The sequence below is a fragment of the Porites lutea genome, chromosome 12 (genome assembly GCF_958299795.1).
Source record: "Porites lutea chromosome 12, jaPorLute2.1, whole genome shotgun sequence".
NCBI lineage: Eukaryota > Metazoa > Cnidaria > Anthozoa > Scleractinia > Poritidae > Porites > Porites lutea.
In genome coordinates, this window is record NC_133212.1 from 14831829 (window position 1) to 14843724 (window position 11896).

The 11896-nt window shown below is 40.6% G+C and overlaps 1 protein-coding gene across 2 annotated transcripts; it reads right to left on the minus strand.

Annotated features, from left to right (window-relative positions):
• Positions 1-291: 291 nt before the first annotated feature.
• Positions 292-11327, minus strand: LOC140921150 (uncharacterized oxidoreductase YjmC-like). 2 transcript variants are annotated; one of them, XM_073371117.1, is made up of 12 exons: positions 11045-11325; positions 9306-9418; positions 8303-8378; positions 7655-7716; positions 6832-6885; positions 5626-5724; positions 4675-4740; positions 4038-4107; positions 3173-3291; positions 2993-3088; positions 2395-2505; positions 292-2133 (listed from the first exon to the last, which is right to left on the minus strand). In XM_073371117.1, the coding sequence occupies exons 1-12, from the start codon at positions 11289-11291 to the stop codon at positions 2077-2079; spliced, it is 1170 nt and encodes a 389-aa protein (XP_073227218.1). In that variant the 5' UTR covers positions 11292-11325; the 3' UTR covers positions 292-2076. The 2 variants fall into 2 exon arrangements, with proteins under 2 accessions (XP_073227218.1, XP_073227220.1); XM_073371119.1 differs by lacking the exon at positions 2395-2505 and having other exon boundaries at positions 11045-11327.
• Positions 11328-11896: the final 569 nt, after the last annotated feature.

Here is an 11896-nt window from a genome sequence, read left to right on the forward strand (position 1 = left end):
GTAAAATGACGTCATATGCAAATGGGCTATTTAAGCCAAAACAGCTACATCAAAAGGCTGTGCCAGTCCACACTGAGGGCCCATTTCAGCCCGTGGGTGCAAATCAGGCCTAGGTAATTGGACCGTATTGACCCTGATATAAGGGAGCCAAATGAGACTCAAAAAAACAGGACTGTTATTTTACTCACCGAAACGGTCCCATTTTTAGGGCCCAAACAGATCTTTCTGATTTACAGCGTGAGTCAGTTAAGTGCTAAGTGGTGGGGGAAGACACTTACAACACATTATAAATTCAAAGCTAATACAATTTAATTGGTTCTTTCATTTTTTAGTATACAAGACCACATTTTGCTAAAAACCACGGAACGTCGACTTAAAGATAAATGGTTGCCTATGGCAACGTTTTAAAGATATCAATTTCAATATTTCATTATTTTTAAAAACACGCTTTATCGTCTGTTTCCGCAACTATATACCTACCTTATAATTTACCTATCAGTGAAACAACAATTCTATTTATTTTATGGGACTAATTACTACAGCACCCACTAACTGAAGGGGGTTGTTCGTAGCCTGTGGACAGATAACCCCCCTCCCCTCAGTAAAAATCGGAGAAGGGGACCCTTGTCCGATTTTTCCTGAGGGGACGGGGGGGGGGTCTGTACACAAGCTAGTTGTTCGTTCCTCGTAGACTAAATTTTGATATGGACCAATCTACACAATCATTTGTTTTATAACACAATATGAATGACGCCTGTACGCAGCTGTGTATTACATGATAAAAACAATAATAATAATAAAATATAAATTACCGCCTTCAGCATTAACACCTGCAAAACAAGTATAATTGAACCCGTTTGAACAGAATAAAAAATCGGTAAAAGACAACTTGCGCTTCCAATTGCACCAAGTTTGATTGTCAAAAATTAACACGTACCTTTTACAAAGAAAACAAAATAAACCGTGTTGAAAAGTACAGCTTTTAACGAGTTTCAGTGTTTGTGCGAATGGGTGCGTTACTAAAGTTTCTTTTTTCTTCTACATAATTTTTGAGTTTACTCGCATTCTCAAGCTCCAAAATGTCGTAGAAATTCGAATTCATTTCAATGCAAGCTAGAAGCAGGTTCTACCTAAGAGTTATTGTTTGGAGGAGACGTTCCGAGTATCCGAAGGTTATGAGTTTCCTGATGGGGTCCGGGGGCGTGCCCTCCCGGAATTTTTTTAAAATTAACATGTGCTGAGATACAATCTGTTGCATTTGGAGAGACAATTTTAAGAAATGTTACAGTGGTATTTTATTTTTAAATAATACTCCATGTTCCTTGTCATATAGTGTCCTTAGACAGGGAATTCTTACTTCATGTGCACTGACCTCGTCGCGTCTGGACGATTTTTTCCAATATAGTTACTTATACCCTGTAATGATAACAATATTTTTGGGGGAGGCTGGGTATTTTTTTTGGGGGGGGGGAGGAGCTTCTACCCCTCAAATACCCTAGAGTGAACCCTTCAAAAAAGACTGAAAAGCAGAAAAATTGATCGTGAACGCTACCCTTCCTTCAGACCAACTCTAACTACAGGCTAGCACTCGAAAAGTCTGCACGGCATTTCAACTTATCCACAGTAATAACTATTTGCTGGGTGACTCTTCAATGCGGTGTAGTCCTACAATAGGGACTTTAAGATCCAACGACGCGGACGGTAACAAGAACGTCAAAAAAACAAAAGGTTTTATAAGCAAAACAACAACTTTGCACGTGCATCGCGCTTTTTTGTGCATTTCTTTGTCCGTTTTTGCACGACTACACGTGAAAATGCCTAATCTGGCGTTTTATGGAGGACGTAAACAAGCAACGACGAAATTCAATTTCTCTTTCTGTACTTGGATATGGTCGCTAGGAATTCAACTCCAGGAGGGTTCGCCTACATTTGACAAAGTAAGTGGGTAGGAATAATTGCGATAAAGACTGAAAGAACGCAAATTCACTTTTTAAGCGACGTTCTCACTGCCGTCGCGTCGTTGGATCTTGAAGTCCCTAAAGAGCGATTATAACAACAACGCTGGTTCGTTGAGGTTCATTCTTTAGTCACTGTTGGCATTCTTGGCACATTGAGTCGGTCTGCCAGTTTATCCTAAATAGAGGGGAAGTTTAAGAGAATAATATCACAAAGGGTATTTTAAAGAAAAGAAAAAAAACGTTGTTGTCTGTGCTGGGTGTCTTGTTAATCTTTATAATGGTCTTGTCCAAAAAAAAAAAAACAAAAGAAAGCAAAAAAAGCATGTTCTTCTTTTTTTCTTCCACGAAACGAAGATGTATCACAGTGGAAGTGTATAAAGTGATTTATTACGCAAGACTATTGCCGTACCACAAACTGTAAAACACTTAGTCTTACCATAGCAGACAGTAAATTCACGTGATAATGAATACCACCATCTTGCTCTACTTTGCGCATGTGTTCCCTTTCCGGATCGCCAGCCACAAGTACTGCAGATTCACCCTCAATCTGATGAAACACAAAGTCAAACCTCACCTCAAACAGCAGTGCATAAAAAAGTTTTCTTCTAGACTTAAACAAAGTACTTCGTATTTCCGAGGCTCTGTTTTACTCGCTAACAGTGCGCCAAGTTAGGGACCCAAAAACGGGACGCTAAATATATTGCATAGCTGAAGCCAATCACATTCAAGAATGCCAAAAAAAATTGTCAATCATCGTTGTTATCACACAAGCTTTCCGACCTCTGAGCGGTTCCTCAAGCGATCGATAGAAAAGCATCCCCTAATTTTTGCGAAAAACGAGATTCAAAATCTTTCATGCAAAACATGTCGACCTCTCGCCACCTCATGAAAGCTCAGTAAAAGCTTAATTTAGTGTTTTACCCTTAGTGAATGTGCTGATTTTTTCGTGAAGAAATGAATCCACAACGTTTAATTCCGGTGAGGTCCCTTTAATGGCGTTGGATAATTTTAACATTCCACTAGTAGGCACTTACCGGTTTGAGGTTTCGCAAATGGTCCATGAGAGACTGCATACGGTCTTCGAAACCAGCAGCAAAAACACTGGGATTTAAAGCAACAAAGCATTGTCCCTAAATATACAAAACAAATTATAGTCAAAACACGCACAATAAAAGCAAGGACAGCAAATCAACTCAAGCATTTAAAACGCCCACCAAATTGGCGACTCTCTCGTCCCCTGACCACCGCCTGATGTTTGGACCAAACGCCGCATCGGACAGAATCCCGCAAAACACTTCAACCATGACTGCTAAACCATAGCCTTTGAAGCCACCTGAAAGGAAATAGAACGCCGCCCAGTCATCAAAGAGCAGTAAAAAACTAACTTTATAACTGTGTTGAAATCAAATGACCCTGGGAGCAGAGCCTCCAAATGTGCTTTTTTGGCTTCTTCCTAATCAAAGAAGAGAAAAGGAGGCTCCGTGTACTAAGAGTAGTAGCCACAATAATAAAATAACCTAATTTTTAACTATGTAGCAGATTTAGCAAAGGCAACGCAGCGTCAAATGAAATCACGAGAGCAGCGCCAGAGGATCGTCAAACAAGAATAGTGTCAAACGAGAACACAGGAGCTTACAGAAAGGACTGAACACGACTTCCGGTGCTCAATTTTCGTTTTTCACTGCCATAATTCTCTGCCATTGATTAGCCGTTAGTAAAATTGATGTTTACTGAGACTTGCGGGCGCTGTAGTCACTGTCATTTTTTTTTTCTTGAAACGAGACTTAAACGCTTCAGTGCTTATGCTTGTGTTGGTATGAAAACCTGTTCTCTCTCAAAACCAAACATTTCTGCCGCTACTGTTATAAGCTACATTTTCGGAACAACTATGGGTGGTTTAAGCGGGGGTAGAGTATATGTATAAAATTTTGTGGCATTTCTAAAGAGTTCTGCCAACGATTCTCTTCTAGAGCCTTTTTTCCTGGACAAAATACTTTCAGAATTCTTGAACACACCATATAGGTATCAGTCCTTTTTTTTCAAAATGTGTCTGGATCCGCCTCTCCTTAAATGACTTACTTGTGATTTCCATTCCACCAAGAGGAAGTTGCCCACCACCAGTTAAAACTTTGTCTGGATAGACTGTTTCCTTTAAAACAAATCAAGCAAGTCAGAGCATCAGACGAAGTAAAAACTATTAAGAAGCCTGGAAGCATTTCTTTTACAACAATTGCTTGATGGCCAGGGTCGATTTGTAAAAAGAATCAGTTAAGATAACTGGGACTGCACTCGTTAAAATTATCGTATCAAAACCATAGATTACTTTCCCGAAACAATACTTAAGGGTGCACATATCCAGAGAACCTTTTATAAAAGCGGCCCCAGGAGGCGATGATCTTTTAATTTGTTTCGCCATCAATTTCATGGTTCTTTTACAACTACATCAGATAAAATCCTTGCAAGGTTTGCAGTCACTGTAGTCCCTGAAAACTCGCATACACGCAATGGCTTTATACAGGGGCTAACACGCCAAAAAATGATGCTTTGTGCTACAACAATCTGTAGCCAGCTGCTGACCTTACTTCCTCCTCCCCCCACCCTCCCCAGCCATCTTTTGCTCCAATAACAGCCTTAAAGGAGCAAGAATTTTTATCTCGGATAAAACTGATCATAATCGTGCACTGGTGAATCAGTCTTGAACAAAAGCAACTCTCACCTGCCCTGTAGAATCCACACCCCAGCCATGAGGAATTTCCACTCCTTTCCTGTTTGCCATTTCTATCTAGAGTAAAAAAGACACAAGGGACAGTCAAGGCCTGAACTGGTCATTTGCATAAGTTTTACAGTTCGTGTGACTTGCAGAGGATATTTAGGTTGTGGCAATAAAATAAAAAATAAATATTGAAAATTTCAGTAACCAAACATTCAGGCCCTTGGTGATGGATCCGGGTGGTGATGGATCCGGCAAAGAAATGTACAAAAAAGCGTGATGCACGTGCAGAGTTGTTGTTTGCTCATTAACCTGAACCGCTTTTTTGATGTTCCTGTTCCCGTTGCCGTCACCGTCGTAGTTTCGTAAGGTCCGACGACGACGTCGACGTCGACGTCGACTTCAACGGCTATAGGTTTCCACCGGTTGAAAATTCCTGCTTTTAGGTGTTCCGTTAACACCCAATGACCTTAACCATAGGAAAATTTAAACGCCAAGCAGTTCAAATTTTCGTGTGAACAAAGCGAAAGTATTGAACGGTCCCGTGTGAACCAAATGTCCAGTCAAATTTTCCCGCCGGTCGAAAATTCGACCGGTGAGGTGTGGTTGCAAGTGCAGAACACTTTTTTGTACATTTCTTTACCGTCGCTGCACAACTACGACGTGAAATTGCCAAATTTCAAGTTTTATTGAGAACGTTAATAAGAGACGACGAACCACTCTTCCGTCTTTTTTAACTCAGATCTTTTCTTAAGAATTCAACTCTCTGGAGAGTTCGCCTGCATTTGGCATAATCGCCCTGAACGTTTCAAAAAAGGGGAAGTTACTTTTTAAGCGAAGTTTTCGCCGTCCTCGTCGTGAGTAGCACCTTTAAAAACTCCCTAATAATGTAAACGTCAGAAAATCATAACCCTGTAACTCTTCCTAACGTTCCCTACCAAATTCCTATCCACTTACCTTTCCAAGAGCAACAGAACTTGTTGCCATATCAAGAACAAAGCTGTCACCATCTTTTCCTGGGGCAGCCACTGATATAGGATTAGTACCTACTGTAACCTGACAGAGAAAAAAATGATCTCTTAACTGAAATCAAAAATCCCACTACGGCGTGTGCCTATAAATAGCCCCAAAATCCACATACAAATTCTCCGATCTTCATCTTCATCTTCTTTATCTTACAGAATTAGCGGAGAGAACCGTTAAAAGACCAACGCACTTTCGCTTTAGGGATCATCTTTTAAATTATCCCAACCATTTTTCCTGAGTATGTATTTATATTATTAAGGGATTGATGTTGGTCAGTATCTTGGGACGTATTGGGTTCACAGCCACTTTTAGTGCGTCAAACAACGTTCATCGAGGAGCATTGTGTGATGACAATAAAAACAGCGGCAAGGTGGGTAAAAGTTACTTTAAAACAAAAGGGGAAGGAGGTTTTTTGCATTTTGGAAAAAAAATTTGACTTGTTCTTGAACTCTCTAAACCATGGAAGCATTATGTCTCAATGGTAAAACTATTGTCAGAATTTTTTTCTCTTGAGGCGCAGTAGGAGCTGGAGTTTTCTGTTGGTTTGGTCATCTTAGTGAGTCTTGTGTCTTATTACGCCGCCTACCCCTACATGTTAGGGCCTGTTTACATGAAGGTGGGGAACCCCCAGATAGGTGAGGTAACATGCGGCGGGTCACCCCACCTATCATGTAAACGTCATCAAATAAAAATGAGAGATTATATGGGCAGGTGGGTTACCCCACCAAAGTGGGTTACCTCACCTACTTGGGGCCCCCCATTGTAAACAGGCTCTTAGAGGAACTCAGGTGACTAATATTAAGCAGGACAAAGTGAGCAAAGAGAATGTGGTGCCGCCAACCAAACTCTGCAGCTACAACAAAAATAGAAAACTCAAAGAAACAAATAAAGTATACTATGGCAAAAAAAAAAAAACCAACAATGAGCCAAAAAAAAGGAGGGCTTGAGCTCACCAGTGCCATTTTTCCCGCTCCTCGCCCAGTTGCACGAGTGCATACATGTGCCTTTATACACTGTCTCTAAAATGCACATACCTACCATAATGATAATTTTATGGCACGAACTTTTCAATAGAAATGATTGGGATATACAAGACAAAATCTCGTAAGAATTATGGGTCCTTTAAAATAAACATACCTCACGAGCTCTAGTTGGCACTACCAGTGGTGAAGTGTTTGTAAGACTCATCCCCTAAAACAATAATCAGTAAAGCACAAGCCGGGTTATGATGCCGGCCCTACTTGTTCAAAAGGTGGATAACACTATCCACTGGGTAAACCTCTATTCAGTGGATAGTGCAATTGGTTTCCCTTAGGCTAACATACTTATCCACTGTATAGTGATTTATCTGGAGGATAGCACTACAAGCGTTTGAACAACTGGGGCCTGGTTTATATTGCCTGTATCTATACAGTCAAACCTGCCTACAATGGTCACCCTTGGAAAATGGCAAGGTGACCGTTATATACAGGGAGACTGCTATATACAGGTCAAATTTGCAGGAAATATAATGCAACTGAAAATTTGATTGTAATATACAGGGTGACCACTATCTAAAGGGTTGTATTTTAAATTTTTTTAACCAATACAATGACAGTGCTTGTTTTTCACAGTCCAGAATCAATCAAATTGAGCATCCTATGGCTGCCTCATGTCAGCAACCTTGAATCCCACAGTCTGGACCCAATTCTTTACTGCTTGAGGCTTATGGCTCTTGGACACATCTCTAAACAGTATTTTGTTTTTCAACTGGGCATGGCAAGTGATTGTGAGCTTAATTAATGACATGGTGAAAGCTCATCAACTTTGAATAACCTGATGAGGGATGTTTAAAAGACAAACTTGGTTATGCATTTTTAGGGCTTAGGACATCGTAATTCACAATCCTCACTTACTGATGTTGCGTCATGTTACTAAACTGAAATGGTGTCAGTAGAATAAAACTGATATTAATATTTACAATAAGACCTTGCTCCACAGCCTTCATGGTGTACCAGCCGGCAATTCCATAATGATTTGAACCTAGCAGAATAATAATATTTATTATCATAAATTTCATAATATTATAAGATTATGATTGCATAAAACTTAGGTGAGTAAGGGGCTGACCACATTTCGTGCCCAGGAACCAGTGCCCACCAATGAGTACCAGTACAAAAAGGTGTTGGGTCCACACTTTGAGTACGCGGAATGTGACTCTGTGTACATAGTTACTCCATTTTGCCCTGTCAGACCCCATTGTGGAACATGAGCTTAGCAGCGAATATACAGCAGTGGACTGCCCCAGAAATAACAAAATCAGTGTGCACAGAGGGACCCAGTGCCCACTTTTATGCTTGAATACAAGGTCTTTCACTGGCACAGCACCCTATTCGAGCATGAGTACTTGAAAATTTTAGTGCTAAGTAATTACCATATTGGGGCGGTGTTCCCCGGCACCAAGTGTGAACGCTGCCTAAGTAGTATAGGCTCAGGCCTGAGTGTCAGAAATCTGCATTTTGTATAAATTGACACTTGATAAAAGATAGCATAGATGTAGCTGCAGCCTTTTTTTTCCTTCTTTGGGGGAAGGGTGTGGCTACATGTAGGCTAGATAAGACTCAGTTACCTCTACAAACTACCCAGCCAATTCCAGTGTCTTGTGCTTTCTTCATTGCCAACTCATTGCAAAAGTTTCCAACAACCTACATGTCAACATATACTCAGCAAAATAAATATTGAATGCTACATCTTTTGTAGGGTACAATAATATTATTATCGTAGAGCTCTCATCTGTCCGTCTGTCTGCAGCACAGAGCAGCACTGACGTGAGATGACATTTCTTAGCCATAACATGTAATAAACAAACAGACATGCTAGAGATTAGCCTTTTCATGATTTTGTATCCATCAGCCCAGACCTTATGTAGTATAGAAACAGCAATTTCATTGACCAAGCACCAGGGGGTGGATTTTCAGCACAACATGAAACTATACCACTGTAAATCCTCTATTAACCCCCTAATTCAAATAAGCCCTCCTTCTCTAATAACACCCCCCCTACCCCTTTTCAGGGGAAGAAAGTTAGTAAGCCCCTCCTCTTTTAAGCCCCCCGCCCCCACACCCCTCTCTCCTTATTCTTCACTACCAAATTCACAAAAGATGGACTGATCTGGTATGGTTATTATTGATATGCTGGACGTTTGGATTTGTTTTGATCTGTGGCTGCAAGACCTCAAACATCATTTGCTTTGTCATGAGTCCTAGTTCTTTCTCGGGAATTGAAATCATCTTCTAGTTGTTCAAAAAAGCAGTATGGTAACCCATTTCAGTAAATTATTTACTGCCGCCTCCCCCCCCCCACCCCCCAGACCTCTATTAAGCCTGCCCTCAAACATGCTTGAAATAAACAAGCCCCCGGGGGGCTTAATAGAGGATAACGTTAGACTAGACTTTTGGGTGTTAATAAGTCAGTCATATCACCTTAAAACTATACCTTTTTATAAATTAAAACAAATAAAAATAAACAAACACGCAAATATTACAATAAATAACTAAACAGCAGACAACCGGATGGTAGCTAAGAGAGTGTAAAAAATTATGGATTCAATTTATTTTGTTATAACCACTTACTGGTCCAAGCAGGTTGTTCCCATCCACAAGTGCTGTAGCAGAAGTCTCATTCATCACTTCAGGCTTTCCTTCCAGAACGGTGGTACCAACTTCAATATCATGAACATACATTTCTAAAATTACCAAAAAAAGGCTTTTTGTAAAATATTTAGCTGTTAAAACTGGAAACATAAACCTTGCTGTTTCTGAATTAACAGCAACATACCTCTCCTGACACTTCTCTATAGCTAGTGCATCACAGATATTTTTATTCAGGTCCCGTGAATACCAACAAAGCTCTCATGAGTAACCACCTGATGTGTGAGGAAGCTAGAGATGGCTATTTACAAAAATGATATTGGTGGTCCCTTATGAGGGGTTACAGGAAGGATGCTTTACATTTATGTATATTACCACTGGAGCAACTTACTCAGTTTGTATTCCTGTGTGTAAAAGTCAATGAGCCATTATATAGTTGCTTATGTTCTGTATTATCTTAAATTCAATAAATTTTTCAGGATAGTTGAAACAGGTGAGGGCTGATCACTTGCAAGAGCTTCATATATTCATACCACTATAATAATGGCGACTTTTGTAATAGGTCGCTATATAGGGATGATAAGGGCCATTTTCTTAGGCATCTGCCTTAGGCACTGCCATCAAGTACATGTGGACTTTGTAAATGAGAGAAATATGATCCCATAGTGCAAGGCCCGTCAATGGAGGGGGTTATTTTAGGACCAGAGGCAAGCATATTGTCTCCTTGTTGCACATGTAACGGTGCCCTGGGGGTTGGGGGGGAGGGGGGGTTGGGAGGTACTTGGGTTAATTTTTGCTGGGTATGTGCCGCTGGCCTCCCAGAGCCCTACCCCATTATAGTCTATTCTTGTGGCCAATTATGGACCCCATCTTAGCCTCTTTTGGGCAAATATGTAATTTTCATAATCCTAACTCAGTCATAATCTATTTTTATGAACTGACCCAATTTTTAGGTTCAATGACGAACACTTTACTTTTCACCTACAATACAAACATTCCGTTACGTTTGCTAACTGTAAATATGAAGAACTGTCTTACCCCAAAAAATCCGAAAATGTGCGACCCTATTCTAGTAACTCTATTGAAATATGCAACCCCATTATAGTCAATCCAGTAGTGAAAATGCCACCCCATCCAGCAGCATATCCCCATTAGTCTCTTATAAGGAAGGACCCCCCCCCCCCCTCCCCGGTAATGGTGTTACTTTCACATAAAATAACTATATTCTCATGAAGCAAAATGATTCTGCATCTATTTGTTAAGGATAAAACTTTAAACCTGTGATATGCTCACTTATGAAACTCACAAAATCGTAACTGGAATCTGGTCTTGGGAACGCAGGTTCAGCTTTCCAAGTGGGGACCAATCACCATCCCCCTGGATTATCCCCTAGCCCTTTGCATTTTTTGCCTTCACTCTTGTTTTGCTTATGAGTTCGGTAAAATGGTCAAAATATGAATGAAACGTTGGCGATGTTATTTCACAAATTTACACACGGGTTCTGTTTGACGTTCCGTAACTTTCTACACTCCCACCTATCCCCAGTTTCAAAGTAGAGGGCACGATAAGGTTAAAAACAAATTCAAACTAAGCCATGTCTTTAGGCACGTACTTAAGCTTTTCGGCTAATATAATTCACGAAGACTAAAATTCATCAATAATTAAACCCCTTATTTATCGCACCGTATGATATCTATCACTTAGAAACACTCAGATCTCACCTAATCTATTTAATCCATGGCTAAAGTGTCCTCTCGCATCCCCCGCGACAAGAACTTGTGATAGAGCTCGGCAATGTTCTTTCGGAGTTCCAACAGCCCCCATACACCGCTCAATAAACGATTCCGCTTCTTCTACAGCCACGCATTTGTGCTCATCTAACAATCGTCCACTAGTAGATAAGTTTCGAATCGATCGTACCAGACGGCTACACAAGAACTTACTTCGGCCTCTACTGACTCCCGCCATCTTGAGAATTTTGTCACACGTACCTGCATGCGTGAACCTAAAAGCAATTGACACTCGATTGTCTCCTCGTCAGGTCACGCAAGCATCAATTTCGTGCTGTTTCTTTCTTTCCTTTTTTCCCGCAATGCACAATGCACATATTGTGTAGTCTGTTAGAACGAAAGAAATGCGTCAGCCAGAAAAGCTATAAAAGACACCAGGGTAATGCGCCAGGCGGCACCTGATCCGGTAATACTAGGGGGAGGTGAAGGTTACGGAGCGGGGGAATGGAGGGGGGATTACTTGCTCCCCTCCCCCTTAGCCTGGCGATATCCTGGCAACTGAGAGGGTCATACAGCTACATTACCGAAAGAATTTTTATTTCAAATTAACAATTGAGGCTGAAAGTATTGTATCTTTCTTTCCCACAATCGTACAATTTTACAATCGCTAGTGGGTTTGGCGAACACATGGGCAATAATTTAGATTATTTTTCTCCCGCCCTCGTCTCCTTTGCACATTAATTTTTATTCATTTCTCAGTATTTATTCTTATTCGTTTGTCTTTCCTGTTTCGAAGTACAAGCTGTATCATTTCCATTTATTAAGGCCAGGAGCCAATCATTG

Bases quoted from the DNA above. Each gene is read 5' to 3' on its own strand.
- LOC140921150 (XM_073371117.1), bottom strand. From the start codon at position 11,291: ATGGCGGGAGTCAGTAGAGGCCGAAGTAAGTTCTTGTGTAGCCGTCTG. The intron at 8,379-9,305 runs GTAAGTGGTTAT...GTTGACATGTAG, and splicing joins GGAACAACCTGCTTGGACCA to GTTGTTGGAAACTTTTGCAA. The intron at 5,725-6,831 runs GTATGTTTATTT...TTTCTCTGTCAG, and splicing joins TGCCAACTAGAGCTCGTGAG to GTTACAGTAGGTACTAATCC.